At 41.5% G+C, this 26185-nt stretch overlaps 3 protein-coding genes across 3 annotated transcripts in view; 2 read left to right on the top strand and 1 right to left on the bottom strand.

Moving 5' to 3' along the window:
• Positions 1-9766: 9766 nt before the first annotated feature.
• On the top strand, positions 9767-11756 carry LOC134070783 (interferon gamma 1-like). The gene is made up of 4 exons (XM_062527224.1): positions 9767-9974; positions 10639-10698; positions 10839-11033; positions 11461-11756. The coding sequence occupies exons 1-4, from the start codon at positions 9837-9839 to the stop codon at positions 11587-11589; spliced, it is 522 nt and encodes a 173-aa protein (XP_062383208.1). The 5' UTR covers positions 9767-9836; the 3' UTR covers positions 11590-11756.
• A 2447-nt stretch (positions 11757-14203) lies between these two features.
• Positions 14204-16676, bottom strand: LOC134071752 (uncharacterized). The gene is made up of 7 exons (XM_062528590.1): positions 15870-16676; positions 15655-15738; positions 15279-15377; positions 15031-15102; positions 14677-14760; positions 14445-14516; positions 14204-14319 (listed from the first exon to the last, which is right to left on the bottom strand). The coding sequence occupies exons 1-7, from the start codon at positions 16354-16356 to the stop codon at positions 14204-14206; spliced, it is 1014 nt and encodes a 337-aa protein (XP_062384574.1). The 5' UTR covers positions 16357-16676.
• A 5092-nt stretch (positions 16677-21768) lies between these two features.
• Positions 21769-26185, top strand: part of cpm (carboxypeptidase M) — a 38738-nt gene continuing 34321 nt past the window's right edge. Inside the window, exons 1-2 of the mRNA XM_062527897.1 lie at positions 21769-22072; positions 22615-22809. Coding sequence (XP_062383881.1) covers positions 22623-22809 — 187 coding nt within the window. The 5' untranslated portion in view covers positions 21769-22072; positions 22615-22622. The remainder of the gene's footprint in view (positions 22073-22614; positions 22810-26185) is intronic.

Below are 26185 nucleotides of genomic sequence, written 5' to 3'. Positions count from 1 at the left end.
TTATTTACAATGGCTGACAGAATGAGATACACTCCCCAGCAAGCGCTGGAACTGCTGTGGGACATTGATGAGATGGAATCGGAGGGCGAACCATGTGAGGTGTCGGATGGCGATGATGAGAGAGAGGACGAAGGTGAATTGAATCTGAATCTTGAGTCTGATTCAGATTCAGAGTCAGACTCTGAAATTGAGTATGGGGGCTCATTTCAAGAGACAGCCAGAGACGGTACGGTGTGGGCTGAGCAAAGTGTTGGCAGCATTCAGGGCAGAGCGCAAGAATGCAATATGAGAGAAACCCCGGGGCCCACAGATTATGCCAAGGACAAGGTCAGAAGTCCACTGAGCAGTTTGCTGTGTTTGATTGACACAGACATGTGGGAAACGATTCGTATATACACTCAGACTGAGGCTGATCGAAATAATGCTGATAAATTCAAACTAACAGCTGATGAACTGAAAGCATTCGTGGGTCTCATTTATCTGAGAGGCATTGCGGGCGGTAAACGCATGAATTTGGATGACTATTGGTCGGCTGACTTGGGAAATGCTATTTTCAAAGAGACGATGTGTCGACAGAAATTTAGAGACATCATGCGTTATCTGCGTTTTGATGACAAGAACACAAGGTCTGCCCGCCTTGTAGCAGATAAATTTGCCATGATATCAGAGATATTCGATCAATTTGTAAGAAACAGCATTGCTTCTTACACTCCCGGTGAGAATATAACGGTTGGTGAACAGCTGTTCCCGACCAAGGCGCGTTGTCGTTTCACCCAATACATGGCCAATAAACCAGACAAATTTGGTATCAAATTCTGGGTGGCTGCTGACGTTCAAACAAAATACATGTTGAACGCATTTCCCTATCTAGGGAAAGACGAAAGTTGGCCGGCTGGTGAACGGTTATCCGAAAATGTCGTGATGCGCCTGATGGAGCCTTTCCTAGGGAAAGGAAGAAATGTCACAACAGACAATTTCTTCACCTCGCTTGCACTGGCTAAAAATCTCCTTGTGCACGAAACAACTATTGTCGGCACAATGAACAAAATCAGACGAGAGATGCCCCCGTGCACACAGGCACAGTCTGAAAGATATTCCACCAAGGTGCTGGGGGCTGGAAGCGCGACACTCACGATATACCAGGCAAAGCCAAAGAAAAATGTATGCATCCTTAGCACAATGCATCCGACAGTTTCGACTGATAATGGCGCAAAGAAACTGCCAAATACTATTTCCCATTACAACAGCACAAAAGTTTGCGTTGATGTTATGGATCAGATGGCACGGTTGTACTCGGTAAAAGGAGGGACCCGTCGTTGGCCTGTCGCTGTTTTTTACAACCTTCTAGCCCTGGCTGCAGTTAATGCACACATTCTATATCAGCAGTGCATGAACGTTTCCTTAAGCAGAAGGAAATTTATTCTTGAGTTGGTGAAGGAGCTGTGTGCTAATCAGAAAATGGCGAAGTCAGCGGAGGCTGTATCACGTAAGCGACTTTTGCCTGAAACTCCTTCCCCGTCTGCGAAAAGGAGACAGTGTCAGGTTGGCAGATGCTCAGGGAACAAAACGTTTGAGATCTGCCAGACATGCAAGCGACTTGTCTGTGGCAAATGCACAAAGACTGCACCAAGGCTGTGTTCTGACTGTTGATCAAGCGAATGTATACATAGCCATTCTGACACATTGAATTGACCTGAGATGTCCAGGGAACAAAACTTATGACATCTCCCCGAAATAAGCCACATGTAAAGTAAGCATTTGAATTATTAAATGCATCGCGAGGGAACTTTTGAGTTGACGAGGACCAATTATTCACGACGCGGTCGCAGTGCTGGATCACCTCTTGGATCGAATCACCAATCTCTTCAAACGCAACCGTTCTGGCTTCAGCAGGCTGTGTGAAAGGAACCACGGCATCATAAAGCTTGAAAACTGTTTTCTTGTGCGTTTATTTGGGCTTCCTTAGTTTGCCTAGGTACATTTATAGGCTAGTTGTATATCTACTATGCCCATGTATGTTTTAAAGCTTAGACTAATGTATAAGTATTTTCTTACATATTTGCTGTAAATAAACCACTATCGATTTACCGAAAAGAACTTCTGCTGTTTTTTGTTTTGCTTTACATTAATTCCGTTTAATAAATGGTTACATATATTCTTGTAAATTAAGCTTACGTAGTCTACAAGAAAAACTACATTTTGTTATTAAGCATACATGTGTGAAATTACTTTCAGCTGAAACTCCTGGTCGATCATATTTAAATTAGTTTCGGCCAAATAATTCACGGCAAGCCACAGGCTACTCCAGTGGGGGCAGGGAGGTGTCATATTGTAGGCTTGTTGTTAGGCTACTTGTATATGAATGGGATTGAGGGACAGTGTCTGCTTGCTAGGCTATATTGCAAATCAACAGCTTGACCTTTCTGGAAAGCTGAGACACAGCAGGTTCAGTAGAGGCCATCAGGATAACTGTGTGATGTACTGACACAGGGCCACAGAGGCTAGAATATAGTTTTTTCTTCCAGGCGGATTGCAAGCATCTCTAAACTGATCATATATCAGCCCTTAGTCATATAATACTAACCTAGAAACAAAATTGAGCCCCAGCACCAGGTCTTGTTAGGTAACTTGGGTGCAAAAGTAGATCAATATAACATGAAATATGCTGTAGACCATTATTTGCCAAGATATGTCCATGCGTTTTTAAAAATCCCTTATGTAAACTCCCCATAGGACTTTTGGCAATCCAACATGCATGCTGACAATCAAATGCTTAGCCTACTGCACATGAACCCCTTTGTGTAGAAGCATAATCTCAAATTAAAGGTAACACTCTGAGGTTTCTTGTAGACCTTTTGGATTGTATGTCAGGTGTTCTGATATAGAGTAACTACACAAGATATGGACTAATTACACAAAAGTCTCTATTTTTGCATTTACTTTATTGGATCAATGGTTGTATATAAGATAGACTATACATCTGGACAACTAATATAGGATAAAACAACATGAAGATTCCATTTCTATGGATTCTTGTGAATATTTCAGTACCCAATATGTGGCATTTACTTGTTGTAGTGCAGCTACACTGCAGCCAGATGTCAGGGTGGCACCAAAAGCGGAGGAGGGGAGGAGGGCATTTTTGATTAAATTTGATTAAGACATAGTATGATTAATCTGACATTATAAAGCACTAAACAGATAGTACATACAAAAAAATGTTGGATTCTCAATAGTCCAATCTTTCAGAAAATGTATGACATTATCGGTTGTAACATTGTTATAACCCTCAAAATTGACTTTGAATGGTGGGGGGAAACTGACCCGCCGGTGGGACGTGTGAAGAGTAGTGTTCAAACCTCAAACAACACAAATCAACACAAATAAATGAACAGATAACTCAAACGTGCTGTATGCCATAATGAAACAACCACATACCAACACGGTCTGACATGAATGACACATGGCTTAGTGCAAACTGAATTTATGACCAAACGATTTGATTCGTGCACGAAGCGCCATCTAGCTAAATAATTATGTGTAAGTAACAGCGTCCCAGTCTGAGGACTCAGCAGTCTTTTGGCGCCTCAGCCGCGTTTTAACTAACCCTGTCTTTTTGACAGTTTGCTGTCTGAACAGATGCTAGTTATGTAGCAAGCTAATAGTATCTCTCAATCACAGAATTTCAGGCCATGATTTCATTCAAGTCAAGCACGATGGGTATTGTGTTTGCCCCCGGGGCTGAGAGCTGAGCTGCAGCACACCCTGCTGTCCACAGCTGGTCAGGCCAGGAAGAGTCCTGATCCAGAGTCAGTTTGACACAATAAAGATTCCGAGCAGCACTACTCCTGTGTTCACACACACTTCAGGGTCAAATGGAAACATCACTTAGCAGGAAGAACACATTAGTCATGCTGAAATGCCACATTAGGACACACGAGTCAAGCTTAAATGACACACACACGCACGCACGCACGCACACACACACACACACACACACACACACACACACACACACACACACACACACACACACACACACACATACTGCACCTACACCACATGTTACTGTTTCAGTCCCAAACACACACACACACACACACACACACACACACTCGCCACACTAGCCACATCCTAGATATAGCCGTGTGAGTTAAAATAGTGTTTCTGGTACCAGTACATTGGATTAAGAGTAACTTCACCTGCAGAGGATGATGCCTTAAAGGTGCTCTAGGAGGTGACATGATGTGTTTTGTCACTTACAGCAAAAATCACCCCATGCACGTTTAGGAGAGTTTCAACTGAGGGAGGGGAAGGGAGTAGCAAGCTAGCTCTCTATCTTGTTAACGTCAAGTGACGTTACCCAGCATCGCTTAGACCACCTTTAACCACACTGAGTAAGCATACCAGCAAGGGTGTGGGTGTGAAAATGCCAATGAGGCCCTGGAACCATGAGTGGAGAAGGAAGGTCCCTTAACTATTTGACGCTCCATACGCCTCCAAACCACCACACTCAAGGAAAATCTACACTTCTGAGTATTCGATTTTTTAAGACACTTATTTGTTCTAAAAATCCTTTCAAACATGTCCATGACGACGTTCATTAGCAGAATGCTATAGTAGTGTGTATGTATAACAATGACCCAGCCTGTAAGAAATTGAAAGGTCATGAGTACTTGTTCATTCAACTTTCCACCTATAATCCATATTGAGCTTGCAGCAACTAAAATCCAATCTTCAATTTTTAAAAAACAATCAGGTAAAAGAGACTAATTCAGCTCTCTAGCTCCATAGACCCCCATTGTTTTGGCATTTACTAGGGAGTGAACCGGCTCTCCCTATATAGGCTCTGATATGGCTTAGGAACAGAAAGTCAAAAAGAACAAAAAAACAAAAAGTCCTCTGCGCTCCTGAGAATCACTGTCTGGTGCTTCAATGGGAAAGGACAAACTGTAGTAAAGAAAATATGTTCGCCGGAGCAACTCAGATGTGATTTTTTTTATACTTATTAAGGTGCCAACATAGTGGACTAACGTTGCAACGTTTGCCATGTCTTCATCAGAGTCTAGAATGGTAGGCATGGGTAGATACCTTATTAAGTTAAACAGGGACACCTGACAGGGGTGGTGCCTCAATCTACCTATGGAAACCATAGATGTCGGCTACACTCTGGCCATCAAAGTCCAGAAAAGTATGAATAAACATACGGAGTAATACAAAAACAATCATAGATGTACATCAGAAAAATGGACATACAGTAGTGAAATATACATTGTCACAATCCAATTTCATACAGTCTAGGCTAGCAAGTCATTAAGATCAATACAAAAGTTATTTATATCAATACAAAAATAAAACTGTACATGGGCCTATAAAAAAACATGACAAATTCAGTTCCTCATTTAGGCCATGAGGTTCTAGTGTGTTGAGAGAGTAATGGCTTACGTTGTGGCTTAGGTTGCCACTACAGTAGGCCTATGTTTACCTTAGCAAAACTTCAGCAACCGCATCAAGTACCCTGGCAATGACTTTGCATGTACTGGCATTTCCTTCAGGAAATACATTTCTATACTGACACATCATTTGAGGCACTACACTAAAAATATGCACTTTTTAATGCTTCAAATCCGATGCAAAATGCTTTGGATTCCAATAATTCAATTCCCTCTCAATTTACATAGACATCATGATGTATCTTGATGAATATTTTGCAATGTATTGAATATTCCAGAATCTCTGAAATATGAAATGATCTTTGTTGTGGGTAAATTATTGTGACGGCATCACTTTGTGAGTTGCCCTGTGATCAGCACTAGTCAATAAAAAGGCAGATACTGTGGCACCAACAGGATAACACTGTACGTACTGTAATTTATACACAAACATTTGGATGTTCATGATTTTTGATGATCTTTTCCACTCAAGTTTATGTAAAAGATGACAAATTATGTGGTTAAATATGATTGAGCATACTAACACAACTTCACACACAACTTACTTAATAGACCTACAAAACTTCAACAAAGACGTAGAAGCCACAAATAACAGTTGAAACAGACATGACCATAAGTGCAGAGAGGTGAACCATGAGTGAAAGACACATTATGCCAGATTTTTGTATATAAAATCAACCAATCAAGTCGAGGATCCAAAAGTAACAAAACACAACATAGGTAGCTAAATAGATAGATAGATAGATAGATAGATAGATAGATAGATATACTTTAGTTATCCCCAAGGGGAAATTAATGTCTGACAGACGGAAAATCTTCCTCTCTTCCTCTCTTTTACTAAGACGGTTTCACAGAAGTGATAATGAGGCGTCCAAGAGGTAGGCCATAGAGTGGAATGAGTTTGACTCAGCAAGAGTGACAGTTTATGAGGGAGGGTCATCGAGGAACCTGTGACTATACAGGGTTTCATTTAAAGCCACAGATCGGAAAGTAGGCTCAGTGACGTCTGATGATGTCTGCAGCCAGATGATGTCTGCAGCCAGTTGAGTCTTCGGAAAGAAAGTGACAATCAATCCATGGTTACATTTAGTAACGCATGGAAGTAATTGAAGGATAATTTCGGAAAAGCGTTTTTGCTTAGTGCTCTCTACATTTTGAGTGGGGTCTTTACATAGGTGTTGTGGTTGGATTTTCTGTCTCAAGGGCATTCTATTGTAACCAATCCAAAATCAATTGCTGTTTCATGGAGAAGGCCAGAAGACTGAAAGGTGGGGGAAAAAAGCATGGCAAGAAAAAAACAGTATCCTAAAGTGTAAATTTATAAAGTGAATAAACTTGTATAAAAATATATAATCTGTAATATATCATTAGCTGTAACATGATTCCAAACTTTAATATCTTCTAAGGATTTCAATATCTTCTATCCTACAACCATACAGGCAAAATATGTTATGCTGCATCTGTGTAATTTCAGTCTATCTGAACATATGCACTAGCTCAGGGGCATGGTTGTGCAGTTGTGTTGTGCTGTGTTGCTTTCACTTTATATAGCCTAATCAAGTGACAATGAGCCTGTTAGCCTATCTGGGATGTCAAGCTCCTGATGTTATCTAGTTTTGGGATGGAAAGATTGAATCGGTTCTGGACTTGAGTAAGCGGCTGTCTGAGTTTGTGCTTGATTTTAGTGAGGCATAACTGTTGAGAATATTTTTGGGTGAATCAAGTATGTGCTCGGATTACAGTCTTCAGGCAACAAAATGAGTTTGATTATGAGGGCATTTATAAAAGAGCTAAAGAGGATAAAAGATAGACAGGATGAAAGAGTTTCTTTTCTTGGGTGTAACTGATTATAATGACTAATATAACACTATGAATTACTATTGTTATTATTGTAAGTATTGTTATTATTGTATAACTATAATTTTAGGTAGTCATCCTGTGTTTAAAAAGGCATGCACATCTTCCCCTGAGTCAGGCTGAGTGAGAGAGAGCGACAGTGTCTGTTGCCTCAGCAAACACACACATGAAAGGAAACCTCAAAATAATGTTTCTCTACTCTCGTCTTTCTCTCTGTCGGTCTCTCTGTGGCCTGTGAGCCTTATATGGTACAGTAATTGCTCACTGTGGTGTATGTACGCCTCAAGCTAACTTTGTGTAAACTTTGTTGACACACATACACACACTGCAGATCACAAACATGTATCTATATGGCTCTGACTTTTGCGTTCACAAATTCAATTGGGCACACGTTAAAAAAAAGGCTCTTTTTAACCTGTTTAATAAAAGACAAGCATTCCATCTACCATACTCTGAAGAGTTTCCAAGAGCATTGGCAACGTTTCCCAGATTCGTTAAGAAGCTCTCAAGAGCTATAAGAACTTCTTAGGAGCGTTCTTAGAACATTTTTAGAGTGCTCCTAAGAAGTTCAGCACTTAAGAGCTTCTTAACGAATATGGGAAACGCGGCCATTTATAGTGTAGGAGTATGTTGGAGGAGGTAGACATTTTGAAAGGTGGACAGACAGCCAATAGATATCAGGTTTTATATCTGATATTTTATATCAGGTTAGATATCAGATTAGAGTCTGTCCCACTAATCATGCAGTGTGCACTGTGCATGCACCGTGAAATAGTGTGTCCTTAAGTTTCATTTTTACCAAATAGGAACCCAACCCAAGCTGACACAAATGCCTTGGGCAATTATTAAGGTAGTTTTACCTCCCTTTTGTGTTTAATGTTACAATTGATAACTGTAATTATTTAGTCTGATGTTTGATATGCCATAAATGCCTTTGTTCTCTTAATGCTATTTAATGCATGTGTCCCTATTACTGTCTGTGTTGCGCTAGCATATAAGATCTGTCTGCATCCTTTCCTTTTCTTCGCGCTCTTTGGCATCCCCAGGGTTCTGCAGTGTACGTGGCAGGGAGCTTACCTTTCAAAATCAGGGTTCTGCAGTGTGGCAGGGAGCTTACCTTTCAAAATCAAGATCTCTGTGTCAGTCTCTGTTCTTCTGGATTGGCATTCTATGGTTCTATGTTTTTTTAAAAAAAGCATACTAGACAGCACATCCCTCTTAGGAAGGAAAGGGTCTAAAGTTGACCTTGGCCTTGAAAAGATGAGGGTCCAGGTAAGATACATTCCTTGAATGAAATGCTTTTACTGTCAGCTATTAGTTCAGTTGAAATCATCGAAGCAAAAAATTCCCATTTCAAACATCATAAAGAAAATTCTTAGCTGGGATTTTCTTTGCATGCAGACTCAAGACTCTGCAATGATGTCACCCAGGATGCAAAAATGTGCTACTTTCGATACTGCAGAAAAAAAAATTTAGTTGCCCAGCATTACCAGAAAGCTGAACGATGCTAACCACCATTTCCTCTTTGCGCTGCATGGCTGCAAGACAACATCAAGTATCTGAAGGCCTCAAACTGCTGCTGCAATTGGTGGTGTGTATGTGTCTGCACTGAAAAAAAAAATACTGGATTTACTTGATTTTATCATGTACATGAATGAAATGTCTAGGTTTACTGATTCATGCTGTGATAAGCATAATCTAAGCATAAGACTTCTTTTAGAAATTCATGTGAAAACGTTTGCCAACACGGTTAGCTGCATGATTATCTCAGTGTTCTTGGAAAGGTTCATGGGAACACGATGAAATGGTAACACCAATGTGCTCCTTTGCCTTACTGGTCAGTATTTAGGTGTTTCACATGGATCTGACATGATTCTGTTGGATGAATTCATTGCTGTGGCAAAATATGTCAGTTCAACATAATATTGTGTTTGATAGAAAAAAGTTTTTTAATTCATGTTTTGTGGTTTAGTTAATGTGACAAATCGTCTTTTCCTTTTCCCCCTAGTATATGCTTACCTTACTTGATTCAATTAGAAAAAAGTACTACTATTTGAACACGATAAAGGTTGCAATAATAAAATATATTAATTCATTCATAAATAAATAAATTGATAGCGTCTGCTAAATGATTACGTGTAATTGTGGGTGGTACAGAAGTCAGTTCATCCATCCACCAGAATCTCCCCTCCAGACCACACTGAAGTCTGAGGTCAACTGCGTGCAGCAGTGGCACCTCTGAACGTCAGCATGGCACTTTTTTAATTCAAGGGAAACTCACTGCGCTCAGAGTAACCCACAGAGTTCACACCTATCTCAACTCCGCAGGTTAACACATCTCACGCCCCTTCACTCTCTCCCTTTCAGTTTCTCCTACATATAAATACCACCTGTGGGTCAGAGCATCAGTCAGTGACAGCGAGTCTCGTAAGAGCACAGGGCGGGTCGGTCGAGCAGAGACGTTTGATTGAGCGCTAACGACTGACTTAAGGGAGTTTAACACACCAGCGAGACCAACGGGATACAATGGCGACCGTAGCGCATCACCTAAAGCAGGCACTGATCTGGGCAGTGATCTGTCTGATGGCAGGAGAGGTTATGGGCCACAAGCCCTACTTCCCCAAAGAGATGGCAACAAAATACAGCAGCCTGAACAAAGTCTTTGTAAGTATCATCGCTAGAGCTAGGTTTGACTAGTTTGAGATGTTGTTATGATTCACCGGTTAGGGCCGTGGGGGGGGCATAGCATTGGTCTCTGAGGTTTGTAGGTGAACCTTCACTAGAAGTGAGGCTTGTGAAGTGAACAGCGTGTCATCGCTGTGCACAGACATCTGCTTGTTTTTGTCTCTCAAATGACGCATAGCTTCTGGCCTAATTCATCAGAATTGTGTATACGTGTAAACAAATGGAACAAACCTACCTCCCACTCTCTGTCTGCTGTTAATAATTCATCTCCAAACTGACTGTGCTGTGATGAGGCGGCTTGCTGCTCTGTCTGAGAGCTACAGTAGGTGTTGCATTGGACTGGTTGCACAGCCTGGCGCAGACCAGCCTAATGCGTGACATGTGGTTGTCATGCAGCTCAAAAACAGGCCATGATCCCAGCTAGAGATTCAAAAGATGGCGGGGGCAAGGAGAACCACACACAAAGAGATGTTGGCTTTCATGTGAGAGAGAGATTGTTTCTCCTCAAAGCCAAAGACAAGGGATTTGGATAGATGTTGTCATCATTCCCAATGAAAACACTGGTATAGGGACTGGACTGACTGTCATTGAAGTGCCTTCTAATTTGATGCAACTTTAACCCCCAAACTCTTTTCCAACACAGGCCAACAAAGGTAGCCTCTCTGGTGGTGCTCTGTTCAGACACCAGGATAACTCAAGTCAGGTAAGCCATTCATTCATCTGAACTATTCACTAATTGATTAATTGACTAATTGGTTCATTGATCCATTCATCCATTAAGCACCACTAGTCACATTACAATACTGAGGATATAAACACAAACACTTTCTTTTTTTGAAACAGATGCAGATGCTTCTGGCTGGTGAAACGCTGAACGTTTACATCAACATTCTCACCAATATACGGGACAAGATGCAGGCCAAGGAGGAGAGGGATGACGTGGACTACCTGAAAGTCAAAATGGAGGAACTGAGTACAATGTACTTTAAAGAAACACAGAAACAGTTGGAGGCCCTCAAGGAGCTGCAAACCATCAATGTAAGCAACAAAACATATCCATTTTCGATCGACCACACTCCCGCAATAGGCATAGTCCCACTTATATCAACATTGGTGCAGAGGGGTAGATCTAAGTATGCTGGAGAACACAATGCAAGCAGAGGCTTGACCAGTCTGCAGACATGGGATATGTTGTCATTACATTTTACTTTGATATGCTGGACCTGTGGCTGATAGTGTAATGATAGGGTTGAATCTTCCATTGCCCTACAACTGCCGTATATGGTATAATATATATGCAAAACTAATATGACACAGCTGCTACAATATTACAGCTCAGCTCGTGAAAAACAGGATGTCTTGGGGGGAAAAATGTAGATTTTTTGGGGAAAAAAGGGAAGTTTTTGGTACCAAAATTGCTACACAAGATTGACATGGCATGTTTGTTTCTTTTTTACCTTCCCAGACAAATGACGAGGTAGTCCAACGCAAAGCCATTTACGAGCTGAAGAGCGTCTACAACCAGGCTTCTTGTCTCGGGGACAAAAGCCAAGTCAACTGCACTCACCGGCGTAAACGGCAGATCAAACTGTGATAAATCAAACCAAGGTCATGAAGGGGATGCATTTATTATGAATGAAAATAAGTTTACTGTATATACATGGTGTTTCTATTTATATGTATTTATATTATTTAAATATGCACAAAATAAAATGTATTTTATGTCAGAGAAATTATTTATTTTTCTATTTATTTTATTTTTGATAATGTTCTCTACTGTAGGCCATAATTACTTACAGAACTGTTTGAAGTCTATGACTAAATAAAGCTTAAATAAGAGAATTATTGACTTGACTGACTTGCTTGTGGTGCATATGGAGTGAATTGAGAGGTGGAAATCTACAGTATTACGGTTCAGGAAACAGTGGGCACAGCAGGCAACCGACTGACACACTGGCACATTTGCACTTACTCAAATACACACACACACACACACACACACACACACACACACACACACACACACACACACACACACACACACTCTCTCACTCTAACACACACACACACACACACACACACACACACACAGTACAAACACACACACACACACACACAAAGTAATCTAAGCAGCTGATATATGCAGTTGCATGCCATTGTACAAAGACACTGTCTGTGGTTGAGAAGAGAGACGTCTCTTCTTCTCACTTTCAAGGAATCATACCCTGCTTGTTTACATGAAACAGTCTGAGGTTATGTGAGATTAGTGGGAACTGTCAATTGATGAAAGCACCGGCTGACACTGTGCTGTTACAGGTGTTGTGAGACTGAGGAAAACCCCTCTCTACTCATTCTGATTGGCTATAACCATAGAAACTTCTCGCGAGAGTGCAATTTGAATTTGCTCAGCGAGTCACTCTGGCAATCAGTAATTGCTCAGTGCCCATGCCCTTGGAGCCGAGCTGCCACACATTGGTGTATCATTGGTGTATCTGATATAGGCGGGCCAGAGGCCCGCCTATATCAATTGCACCGATGTCCGGAATCAGTCACTAAACATTGGTCGCAGTGTTATCCAATTGCGCCGATGTCCGCAATCAGTCACTAAACATTGGTCGCAGTGTTATCCAATTGTATGCTTGGTGCCGCCCCTCAAGTTGCACCATTTTTATTACTCATAGCCAGACCCTAAATCTTTCTAGATTTGGGTCTGTATTTTCCAGGCTAATAGAAACCTCTTCACCCACTCCATCAAATTCCACTATAGACTTCTATACATTACATTACATTACATTACATTACATTACATTACATCTGTCTGACACATTTTAATCAAAGCGACTTACAACATGGTAAAAACATTTAAAGTTTTAGGAGCAATCCTAACAACAATAAAAAATAATAAAAACACACTAAGTGCATCAATGAGTGTAATAAGTGCATTGGGGGGGATTACAGAAGTAGCCTATGTAACTGGTATAATGTTGTAACAAGGTCCACTGAGGTATCTGTTTGCATAGCAAATGCACTTTATCAGATTTATACTGCCATCCACTGGTCAAGTATCCCTGCTGTGACAATAGAGGAACACATTGGCAGCTGTATTCTTTAGTGTGATACTCGTACAAGTATAAAAAGAAAACATTTAAACTAATTTGAACACATTCAAACAGTCACACACACACACACACACACACACACACACACACACACGCACGCACGCACGCACCACCCCCCCCCCACCCCCCACACACACACACCCACACACATACACACACACACACACACACACACACACCTTCACACACTTAAAGACAGTTTCATCCTTTTAAGTATGCAAAATAATTTATTTGATGTAGAATTTTAAAGAAGCAATAACTGTAAAAACAGCGATGGTTATAATGCAATGATAATGTAATACATTGTAGTTTAATTGAAGGGCAGCAGCTGAAGGGTAGTTAGCAGATGTAGCCAGTTTCCTGGCTGTCCACAGTGACGATTGTCCTGCACACCACGCTATACCCACTCATCCCTAGTCAGAGCGCCCAGGCATCCTGGAATATTAAGGTATGAGATGTTGAAAAAAAAAAAATGAATAAAAAGATCATTGGGAAAAAATATATAATTCTGATTATCACAGTGGCAGTTTCCTACACATAGATTAAGTGAACACTAGAATTGTACTCGCAATAACAACATTTACTTACAGTACATGATGGGCATGCTGCAGGGGACAGAAGCATCTTGTTCGGTCATCTCCTGCCACATCTGGCCATAAGCCATGACCCAGCCTGTAAGAAAAGGTTTGAAAAAAGTCAGCTGTGGGCATAAGATGACAGTCCTTGGTCCATGGTGTTCATAAAAGGTAAAGTATGGTAAGTTAGCAGTTTGAAGTCTATGCTGTTTGTGTTCTTACTTGCTGGTTCGTCACACTGAAGATCCTCGTCAGCTGGAGTCTCCTCCATGTCTGTGACCTCACTTGCTGAATCTGATAATGATTATTTGAATTATTTTCTGTTGGTTTTATGATTGTGATATGTTTTTGCTATGGTGGCTACTGTCAGTGTACAGAATTTCAGCACAAATCATCTCAATGGCAGATGGCACTTTGATAAGTGTCAGTTTCTTGGACATTGATTGAGGTTTCTCCTACACGTTGAAGATCTCCACTACATGAGCATTTAGTCCAAGACATCTATAAATCATCACTATTGTACTTGCAGTAACAACTTGTACTTACAGTGCATGATGGGCATGCTGCAGGGGACAGAAGCATCTTGTTCGGTCATCTTCTGCCACATCTGGCCATAAGCCATGACCCAGCCTGTAAGAAAAGGTTTGAAAAAAGTCAGGTGTGGGCATAAGATATCAGTCCTTGGTCCATAGTGTTCATAAAAGGTAAAGTATGGCAAGTTAGCAGTTTGAAGTCTTTGCTGTTTGTGTTCTTACTTGCTGGTTCATCAGACTGAAGATCCTCGTCAGCTGGAGTCTCCTCCATGTCTGTGACCTCACTCTCTGAATCTGATAATGATTATTTGAATTATTTTCTGTTGGTTTTATGATATGTTTTTGCTATGGTGGCTACTGTCAGTGTCTGTGTACACAATTTAAGCACAAATCATCACAATGGTAGGTGATCAAAGTGGTCACCACTGTACTCGCAATAACAACTTGTACTTACAGTACATGATGGGCATGCTGCAAGGGACAGAACCATCTTGTTCGGTCATCTCCAGCCACATCTGGCCATAAGCCACAACCCAGCCTGAAAAGTTAGGAAAGGTTTGAAAAGGTCATTGTGGGCATGAATTATCACTTTATGAACTACAGTGCTGTTCGCTTGATGGTCTTTTGGGCTCCCACTGTCGACTTCAAGGCAGCGCTGCCATGCCTAACCCTAACCCTAACCCTAACCCTAACCCTTGCTTAACCCTAGCACTGCATTGTAGTAGACAGTGGGGGCCCAAAAGACAATATGGCATTCCCATAAAAGATCAAATGTTAACATTGAGGTGTGTGAGGTTTGTGTTCTTACTTGCTGGTTCATCAGACTGAAGATGGTCTCCGGCCTGAGTCTCCTCCATGTCTCTGGCCTCACTTGCTGATTCTGATGATCATTTTCAATTAGTTTTATGATTGTGGTATGTTTTTGCTATGGTGGCTACGCTGATTAATGCTATGATTTGCCACCTAACCATGTTGATATTTGACAACGGTTAGTTTAGGTTTACTGTGACTAAAGCTGTTTCAATGATCATTTCCTAGTTCAAGCAAATATTATACCTTGCTCTCCCCCTTCCTTGTTTGCTGATGAACTCAGATTCTCCATCAGGTGGTCAAGAGTCCATTCAAGTGGGACAGGGGAACTGGAGCCAGGGTCAGCTGTGACGACAACAACAACATCATCAGCAACAACAATACCAACAACAACAACACTTGAGTCAGACAGATGCTGATATACAACATTCACACATTTTGTCATATTATTATGAATATATGATATTATTAATGTCAGTGTCTGTACAAATCATCACAATGCATGGCAGATGTTCAAAGTGTCAGTTTCCTGTACATTGAAGATCTCCACTGTAAAAGATCCTTTAGTCAAAGACATCTAGAAATCATCACTATTGTACTTGCAATAACAACATTTACTTACAGTATGTGATGGGCATGCTGCAGGGGACAGGACCATCTTGTTCGGTCATCTTCTGCCACATCTGGCCATAAGCCATGACCCAGCCTGTTAGGAAAGGTTTGAAAAGGTTAACTGTAGCCATGAATGATCTGGTTATGGTCTATTATTCCCACAGGTGAACTGGGGATATACACTAGCTGAAGTCATAGCATAACTTCTGTTATTTGCATTCTTACTTGCTGGTTCACCAGACTGGAGATCCTCTCCAGCCTGAGTGTTCTCCACGTTTTCCTTGGCCTCACTCAATAGTTCAGCAGGCGGGAATTCCACTCTGGTCTGAACCACCCAGCGTGGCTTGCGCCTCTCTCTAAAAGCCTGCAGAGAAGATTTCAGTCTTTCCTGGACTTCTCCAGGAGTTTCAGTTTGCTTCTGCATCCCTCTCTGAGCAGTGCTGTTAGGTGTGCCTTTAGCCAAAGGGTTGGGCTTGCTCGGCTTGATGTTCAGCCCAGAAGACAGCAGCTGCTGCTTCTTGAGTTTTCTCTCTTTTGCCGACTTCATCAGGGTCATGGCAGAGTTTTGACAGATTCGGTGGTTCTTTGTTCTCTGTCGTGCTCTCTTTGGTTTGAGCCGGTTTCGGATGGTGTTCATGAGGGCTCTCATGGCTCCCATGAAGCAACCTCTCTCCCCTCTCACCTCGCCTGTGACTTCGCCTCTGACTTCCATCCTCAGCAAGTGTAACAGAATAGAAATTATACTCCTTCTGTGTCCTTGGCAGGATTACCGATATCAAGCAGTTGAAATAAGTGGATCAATGAATAAGTGTAAAATCGCCAGCAGAAAGCTCTCTCTCAGTGTTATCTCTGGTGTACAAGGTCCAAATGATAGGGTTTTACCTCAGGATTCTACTTTAACCAACATTCTAATGATGGAGCATTCTAGAACTCAACTTGTAATTCTAGAACTCAACTTGTAATGATTTAAATCCACTAATGAAATGATCAAAGGATTTAAGAGTTCCATGGGATACAGACAAACAAGTCACATTTCATGTGACAAGCACAGACCCAATGTACCCCAAAAGAAAGAGAATAACACAGTAGCCTAAGTATAAGATGACCAAACAATAAGATAAAATAGATAAACATTAAAAAATGGTAAAATAATAATAAAATAGGCTACATACAATAGCAAGTGAATATAAGTTAATACATTAAAAAATAATTACATGATCTATAGGCTTAATAAGAAAAATAATGAAAATGAAATGTGATAAATAAAAGAATTAATAATGATAGGCCTAATAAAACAATGAAAAATGAATAAATAAAAAGGCAACATTAAACTCTATAGCCTATAAGGGGGTTACACATGACAAAAAAATCCCAAACAACATAATATTGATGATAATAATAATAATAATAATAATAGGATAACATAATACTATTAATAATAATATTGATGATGATAATAATAGTAATAATAATAATAATACATGTAATACATTTTTATTTTGCAGAAGATGTCACATAGGCCTAGCCAATATGGTTTAAAGTTAAAGTTAAAGTATTGACACAGACTTGAAACCAGAAAATAAGAAAATAGACTACAGGAGTAGTAGGAGAAGTGTTTCTGCGGTAAAATCAGATTTTGAAGATATTCCACAAAAATAGTAGGCCTATTAATGAAAGTCCTTCAGATAATGTGTTGATAAGGACATTGTAGATTTTGGCTATGGCACTGCTATTGCAAGAATGACTCGGCCATACAGGTGAAAGAGGTTAATCTCTTCAACGTTTCACCTCCTCACAAACCTTATAACCCATGTGATGCAAAGACCAATGACATATTAATTTCCTTCATACAGTATATGTTTACCCAAGAGCCTATCAGGAAATAATCAATATTGTCAAGGAAATACACACTAAATACATTACATTAAATGCACAAGAGTCAAGACAGGTAATATACATGAATGCAGTTAATGTATTTACCTCTAGATGGCAACCTATGTCCTCTCAGAATGGAATGCACCAACTACCTGGTCTTTCACTGATCAAATGTTGTAGAACTAATAACGCTTGATTAATAGATAGAAGTAGAAAACAATATCGTCAAACATGTCAATGAAAACATTCTTCTGTAACCTCTTTGTTAATAAAAATGAGTAGCATACTGTACGTAGACTCTTGTGTTAATGTGTTAGAGCAATGATATGGCTTATCGCCTAGTATCGTCATTATTGTTTTCACTTCATTTTTGTTTTTATCTAATGAATGTGTGAGTCACTTTGGTCAAAAGTGTTCCGATAAACACCTCAGTTGGAAGTGTAAAGATTTGTGTGGTCATTGATGCACTTACTGTGGTTTTGAATTTGTTGTTAGAATTGCTCTTAAAAGCTTAAATGTTTTTACCATTTTGTAAGTCCCTTTGGTTAAAAACCGTCAGGCAAATGCAATGTAATATAATGTAATGTAATGTGCTCAGAGGCCGGTGTCTTTCCAGCCACATGCTGAGCAGGTCTGGAGCCGAGCCACCTGTACCGGGAGAACATCAAGAGCAGAAAGGACCAAAGGAGGAGAACGTCACTGATCTCAAAAACCACTGGATTGATCAAGGCATCAGGCATCTTACTCCACAACTGACACCACAGTGGCAGCCATAGTCATGGGCGTGGTGTTTATGGGATACCCTATAAGTTCTCTAGAAAAATGTGGTCGGTCTGGGCAAAGTTTTTTCATTATAGGATAAATGATGAGGGTATGTCATTAGAAATGAATATCAGTAATATAGATTTTTTTTTTTTTCAATTATATCCTTAAGGAGATAGTGAATGTTGAGTGTAAATCCATATGGCCGGACACAGAAGTGACTCCAACAGCAAGGCACTGTCTGAAATAAGATTGGGCCATTGTTTATTAGTGCAGAAGAATATTTGGTTGCTCAATACAGAGATCATTTGAGATCAGTGGTAGGAAATCACTGACAACACCCTGAGGTGCCTGCAGGTCCTCTCTAGCCGAGCAGTGCATGGAGAACTGAAACAGCTGTCTGATCATACAGCATGGGGTTGTGCAATACTCACTCTGCAGAAATGCAGCCAAAATGTGTCGGCCATGTTGGCTAAATCGAAGCCAAAGGATGCATAGTAGAGAGAGCATGGGCCAGATCCTTTGAGAATTCACCATATTTGGATACATTTTTGCCATTTTTCAGTTCCTGTCAGCGACTTCACATTTGACTGAGCACTGTCCATCACAGTTTTTACAGTCAAAATCTGTAATATCTGGGACGTCGAGCCTATAGGACCATCTGACTGGATCACATCTGGGCCAGATCCCGCCTGGATCTGGCATGGTGCTGACAGATCCACCCCAGATCGGATCCAGGTCTGTTTGACAGCTGGCTACTGTCTAGTTATCCAGGTGTTCACCCTGGAGATCCAGGGGCCATGAGAACTGACTCTGGAGAAAACCACAAGACAGGAAGAAAAGGCCATGAGGTCAGGAGAGCATGAGCCATTCAGCAGACTGAGATCTCTTTTTAACTTTAACTTGGCTGAGAACGCATGCAGGGTCTATGGTAAAGGCACTGCTCGTGCACTCTGTCTTTGTGATTTGAGTGGGATGCAACATTTTTCATCCTGGGTGTGATCATGTAGGAGTAAAGGAGAGGTACTCTAGGTGTGTGTGTGTGTGTGTGTGTGTGTATGTGTGTGTGTGTGTGTGTGTGTGTGTGTGTGTGTGTGTGTCTGTGTGTGTGTGTGTGTGTGTGTGTGTGTGTGTGTGAGGGAGAGAGATCATATATCAGCCAAAGGGGACACTCCCTGCTCACTTCCCCCGTGAAAATCTCACACAAGCCCATCAGTTCAGACCTGACACACACACACACACACACACACACACACACACACACATACATGTTTACGCAAGCCCTAAAGAATGATTAGACATAATTGCTAGGAAAATGTAAAACAAAGAATCACTTATTGTTTTACAGATTAGGACATGGTTCACACACCATCTTTAACATCACACACACACACACACACACACACACACACACACACACACACACACACACACACACACACACACACACACACACACACATACCACAATATTGCTGTTATTCTATCTCGGTAAAAACTAACTGTGGAGAGCCCGTCCCAGCAGATCGGATCAGCTCGCACACACTGTCAAGCCACAGTCCTATGTTGCATAATGTAGCAAGGGTCTTAAAGGTCTTGGGGCAGCCTCCCTTTACTTCCTCCCATCCCAAAATGGCAAGATGCAAAATGACTTACAGTAGCAACCACAATCAACGTCAGCCACAAACGGGGAAACAACAGTATTGTGTAATACTGAACCACATTTAACTCTATTTTCGGTTTCCTGAATGTTTTCGTAAGAGGTGATGAAATCACAGATTTTGCACTGTGGTGCTCTGATAACTACCTCCAACTCAACATTGACAAGACAAAAGAACTGGTCATTCATGCATCAAAATCACCCCCTGGCCTGGACTCACTCACATCACCATCAATGGCCAACCAGTTGAACAGGTCAGCTCCTTCAAATATCTTGGTCTCACCATTTCACAATAAGCTTAACTTCAATGAACATGTCACCATCACACAGAAACGTGCACAACAGAGACTGTATGTTATACACAAACTGAGATCACTGTCTGTTGCCCCCCACCTCCTTCTGCTATTCTACAAAAGCATCATCCAACCCCTTCTACTCTACTGTTCCCCCTGTTTTTTCACCATACTAAATGTCACCAGCAAGAACAAACTCATTAAAGTCTCACACTTAGCATCTAAGATAATACAGCTTCCCACCCCCAGCCTCACTGATGCAAATGACACAGCCATCACACGCCTTGCCCGCACCATGGCAAGCAACCCTGACCATCCCCTGAACCGTTTTTTCACCCTACTCCCATCTGGCCGCAGATACAGAGCCCTGGACTGGAAAAAAGCGCACTTTAAGAAAAGTTTTGTACCCTCAGCCATCACTGCACTAAATGTGATGTGTGATATGTTATATGTATGAGACTGTGATGTTATCATGAAATGCTGCTATCTTTTATGAAATGGAATGTGTGAAGTGTTACCGAATATCCTTTATAGGACAATAAAGACTATCTATCTATCTATGAATAGTAGGCTACCAAAGCAACACAACACGCTTCACCTGCAGGGTGTGTTGTGTGACCTACGTCGGCCGATGTTCTGGGAGAAACCATCACTCATCTCCCTCAAGAAGCTTGCCCTATACAGTATGTCCCAGAGTTGGACAGGAGGAGGGGTTGACTGACTCATATGGTTTTGTGGTTTACAGAAAACCTCTCTGAGAAAGGGAGGAGAGAGAACCCCTCCTTGGAGTTTGGCCAAGTGGAGGGGCACTCTGACACACTTGCAGTGTTTCATGGAGAAAGAGGCTCACATGATTCTTTAATGAGTTCTACTTATAGTGCTGGGGCTTACGGGAAAGAGCAGCGATACGTCTTGCTTCATACAAAGAGCCCTCTCTATATCAGCAACCTATACACACTGTGAGAGACTACAGATTACATCCCTTCCGTAGATAACATTCACAAGATGGGCCACTCCAACCTGGAAAAGACCCCCTTTGTGAATTAAATTGTGAATTCAATGTAGCCGAACTGCTGCTTGAGAGACAGAGACAGAGAGAGAGAGAGAGATAGAGACAAAGAGAGAAAGAGAGAGAGAGATGCTCAGCAGGGAAGGGCCACACCACAATATTTATTTTAGATCTGATAAGCCTGTCCTTTATAACAATGTCCTTTTGATATGCCCTATGTAGACGAATATTGGCTAGCCACTTTAAAATGACAGAATTTGATTCTGATGATGACAACCTATGTTGCAAACACTAAGCATGTTAACTTGAACAAGACATGACCTGTCTCAAACTCTTAACTGCACCTATGACACTACTGCTGAGCTCATTCAGGACTGGCGAGCGGATCAGTTAACAGATCTTATGGCACAGTAGAGCAAGTAACTCGTCCTGCTGCTGTTCATATCGCAAATGGAATCCTAAAATATGTCCATACAGTATGTTCTGGTAAATTTGTGGTAGGCTAAAAAAAAAAACTTACGTCGAAGCCCCGCCTCGACTGCGCCGATGGCCCGCGACTGAGCTCAAACATTTAACGCGATAACGAACTGAAGGAGATAGGCAGGACGCAACAGCATGAGAGGAACAGAAGTTTATATACAACCCATGGAACCGATCATTTGCAGACACTCGACAGTCTTGTTTCCAGCTGCTTGGCAACCTCCGGACGAACTCGCTTGTCATTCACTGTCGCAGATTTGACCGTTTCAGTTGTGCCTTCCCAGCAATAACAGTGGTCAACGTCCGAGGATACCTCCACCGGGACACGCGGCTGGCACTTTCCAAACAAGGTAGGCTACTGGTACTGTAGGTAAACTTACAACCTGTTCGGCACATTAGTCGTACATTCTGTTACAGCTAATTTCAGTTAAATTAGCCCAAGCCTACTTTCTGCTAATAACCTACATAAAAACATAAACAGTGGGTAGGCTAAGTAGGCCAATATAATTACATCAGTGTAATTTAATTAGATATTTTATGGATATTAATTTCAGGTTTATTTGAATAGTCAATGTGCGATGTTGTTATAGCCTACAAATAGGGCTAGGCTATATTATAAAAACCTAATTGATCCAGATCCAGATCGGTCTAGAATCCCAGATCTCGAAACAAGTGCAATGAAGCCCTCAATAATTTGTAGCCTAATTCATCGCTCAGAGTCAGACTGATAAATAACCTCCCATGGGCTAGGTTGCTACACTCATTTCAAGTATTACCTAGTAGCCTAGTGTAATTTTACGCATTCAGTGATCAGATTTAGGCTACAGTGTAGCCTATACTTATCAAATCGTTCAATTAATGGTGCTCTTTTATTCTGTCCTCGGTCGGCTAGCCTCCAAGATGATGTTATCGGCGAGTACGACGTCTCCCATCGTATGTAGTTGGTGCCTTTGGACCTTACTGTCACTTTGTTACGGGCTGGAGTTCCGCTATCATAATTCAGCCGAGGTAGAGAAGTACCTGAGAGAAGTGAGCAGAAACTACCCGGCTTTCACATACCGCTACAGCATCGGCAGATCCGTGGAAGGTAAGGGCCTTGTGTCAATTAATTAATCAGTTAAGTGTGACATTGCTGGCATGGCATGTCGAATTTGGATGACTTCAGAGTAATCATCCACCTTTTAAACTACACTTGTTTGACATAGTGAGTGCGCACAACTTTTCTGAGCAAGAAAATATTTTGCCCAGGGCCCAAGTTGTGAATGAACTCACTTTTTTTTTATGAATGGAATGATAAGTCATTATTGTATCTTAAATCTACATTCTGCACAGAAAAGTAGGCTACCAACAACGATATGAGGTTGTAGCACATGGATATTGTAGACTTCCATAACAGTTTCCGACAGCCAGGTTTAGACTTTTTTTTTTTTTTGCAACAGGAGTCTGTGGTTGGCTTAAGTAAGCCATTGATGTTTCTCTCTGGTCACAACCTTAATGTCACTCATTTCCAGAGATCAGACCCTTACAAAAAATAATTGTTTTTGAGGAATTCTTTACAGTTCATATGCAGGAATGCAGTGTGTAGGACAGGAAAATGTATTGCAACTACACTGCACTGCATTCAGAAATGCAGTGTTTTGGACATGAAACTATTCTGCATTGTCCCATATAACTACAGTTATTTTTGTAAGCGGATGGTCTAACCAACTGTACCGTTTTGGGTTTCAAAGAATGGGAAGGCGGGCGGGTACTGTCCAGGGGTCCATGTCATACCAGGCCCTGATGGAAGTCCCACTCACTGGGATACCACGATCGCCCACCCAGACAAATCCTCTCATGATTTAAAGAGAGACAGCGCAGAAATCCTCTTTGTCAATTTCCAATGTACTGGACACTGACAGTGCTGAGGGGTTACCAATATGTTTAAAACCAATGGAAAGTGTCTCCTAGCAAAAACACAATTTATTGGAATACCAGGTGCTGCATTGCCTTTACATCTTTTTAAGATTGACTAATTGACTTTGGTACTCATCAATTTTTCTTTAAATATATAATGTTGACTTAGTTGATCTGTTGCTTTAAAGTACAGTTTTTCTCTGAATTGAAATAATCAAAACTACAAGCTTGTAGTTTTGCAGCCTCCACATAATCTGATCATTACACAATTGAAGCGATTTTCTCGTTTCTTTGAACAAACAGTAAATGCTTTCACACATCCATGCAATGGCTTGTGTACAATTGCCTGCTGTTTTTTACATCATCATTTGCTAATGTCATGTCGGTCAAAATGTATTATACAGGTGCTCTGTTGAGTCCTTCCCCCAAAACACTTATAGGCATTTGTTCATTGCTTCACTTAGGCTGTTATATGCAAAAAAGTTTATTCGTTATTTTCAAATCTGTCATATGTAATTGCCATTTCTCTTATAGGCCTACGAGTTTGGCAAAGAACTTCTGTACTTTAAAACATTCTGGTCTTTTTTTCTATATGACAATACATTATATGGACTGGCAACAAACTGCAGTACAAGCAGTACTGTAAAAATTAACAGTAAATGATGTCTATCATGTCTGATGTGCTACAGCCTTTTTACTGTTGAAATTGATATTGAACTGTTGATATATGGCAAACTGAAAAAAACTGCAGCCTTATGCATATGAATAAGAAAATGCTTAGAAAGTAAACTACTCTTGTTCATCAGTGGCATACTGTAGCAACTTTTTATTCTGATGGCACATACTGTATTTGCTTTTGCACATAATCTGTCTGGTGCAGTTTGCACAAGTTGTTTCAAGAAATGTTGAGAAATTACTTTTGTGGTAATGTTATTGATGATCCAATCCAAAGTGATTGAGGGGAAAAAAGTGTAATGTAGCTGTAACCATATCAGATTGCTGATACATTAGCCACTTCAGTCGTGTTGATGCATATGGTTAGTTAAAAAGACGGAAGCAGCTCCATGGTTGAATGAAACAAAGAGCGCAGTTTCCAGATGTCTCACAACTGGAGTCTTTGATGTGTGGTCACGGCTGATGGTGTGATGAATTAACATAAAGCAATGATACACACACACACACACACACACACACACACACGCACAAGCGCTCTCTCATGCACACATAAGCACTTTCTCTCTCTCTCACACACACACACACACACACACACACACACACACACACACACACACACACACACACACACACACACACACACACACTCTCCAAGGAAATGCTTTTATTGTATAGAACAGAGCACCATTTGAATCCATGACCAGTTGTTGCAGTTAATCATCATTAGATGGACACAAGATTTGCCACACATTTGGATTTGACACAGTGGCAACACACTAGTAAACATTTCGGGCAGCTATTTAAGCCCTGTGCCATGAAACCTCTAGACCAGCAGCCCCAAGAAAATTCCTTTCGCACAGTGTACTCTGTGTATGGTGTGTGTGTGTATGTGTGTGAATGTGTGGTTTTCCTAATCAAACACAGACTGGGTTTGTTTTGGACACACTTGGATGCATACAGTACAGTACATGGCCTGACGTTACCGGATTCCCCAAAGTGCAATGCAGGACTAGGGTGGAAATATTTCCCCTAAGATGCATGCAATGCAGCGTCATCTCCACCAATGCACCAACAGTTCTGCTCCAGGAATCACACACACACACACACACACACACACACACGCACACACACACACACAAACAGACTCACACACACACACACACACACACACACACACACACACACACACACACACACACACACACACACACACACACACACACACACAAACAGACTCAAACACACACACACACACACACACAAACAGACTCACACACGCACTCACACACAGACACAGACTCACACATACACACACACACACACACACACACACACACACACACACACACAGACAGAGAGAGGGACTCACACACAAGCACACACACACTGGAGGCTTGCATGCCCCAGAGCAATCTGAAACACAGCCAGGATGAGTCGGGTGCCCGCCTTTGTAAAGTCCCCCAGTCTGTGGGCGCTTGACCGGCAGTGCAAGCCCCCATCAGTGTCACTGCTGTGGGGGGGTGGAGGGGGAGGGGGAGGAGGCGGTGGAGGTGGCCAGGGCGTGGGACGTGAGGTGGTGCACTCGCTTTGATGTGTGAGGTGGATGTGGATGAGAGGGAAAGAAAACACCGCCACCCTGCGCATATTTTGTTACATTTTGCCGAGCGCGCCTCCATTTAGACACAACAGTCGATAGGGATCTCTGGCACAGCGCTGCATCTCCTGCAAGCAAAATGATGTTTCAAGACCTTATCGATGCAGAGGCATGAAATCTGGGATATCAGCAGGCAGAGGCAAGGTGGAGGGTGTGTGTGTGTGTGTGTGTGTGTGTGTGTGTGTGTGTGTTGGGGGGGGGGGGGGGGGGGGGGTTAGGGGTCGTGGCAGCTTTTTAG

This window comes from Sardina pilchardus, chromosome 23, assembly GCF_963854185.1.
Source record: "Sardina pilchardus chromosome 23, fSarPil1.1, whole genome shotgun sequence".
NCBI classification, from domain to species: domain Eukaryota; kingdom Metazoa; phylum Chordata; class Actinopteri; order Clupeiformes; family Clupeidae; genus Sardina; species Sardina pilchardus.
Note: the sequence above shows the minus strand (reverse complement) of the source record. Positions and strands in the feature narration are given on the sequence as shown.

What these genes read in the sequence shown, in the direction of transcription:
- LOC134071752 (XM_062528590.1), bottom strand. Translation starts at nt 16,356, where the DNA reads ATGGAAGTCAGAGGCGAAGTCACAGGCGAGGTGAGAGGGGAGAGAGGT. An exon ending in CCAGTCTGGTGAACCAGCAA is followed by an intron (nt 15,739 to 15,869) that starts GTAAGAATGCAA and finishes CTTTCCTAACAG; the next exon opens with GCTGGGTCATGGCTTATGGC. An exon ending in CAGCATGCCCATCACATACT is followed by an intron (nt 15,378 to 15,654) that starts GTAAGTAAATGT and finishes TTGTCGTCACAG; the next exon opens with CTGACCCTGGCTCCAGTTCC.
- LOC134070783 (XM_062527224.1), top strand. Translation starts at nt 9,837, where the DNA reads ATGGCGACCGTAGCGCATCACCTAAAGCAGGCACTGATCTGGGCAGTG. An exon ending in ACCAGGATAACTCAAGTCAG is followed by an intron (nt 10,699 to 10,838) that starts GTAAGCCATTCA and finishes TTTTTGAAACAG; the next exon opens with ATGCAGATGCTTCTGGCTGG. An exon ending in AGGAGCTGCAAACCATCAAT is followed by an intron (nt 11,034 to 11,460) that starts GTAAGCAACAAA and finishes TTACCTTCCCAG; the next exon opens with ACAAATGACGAGGTAGTCCA.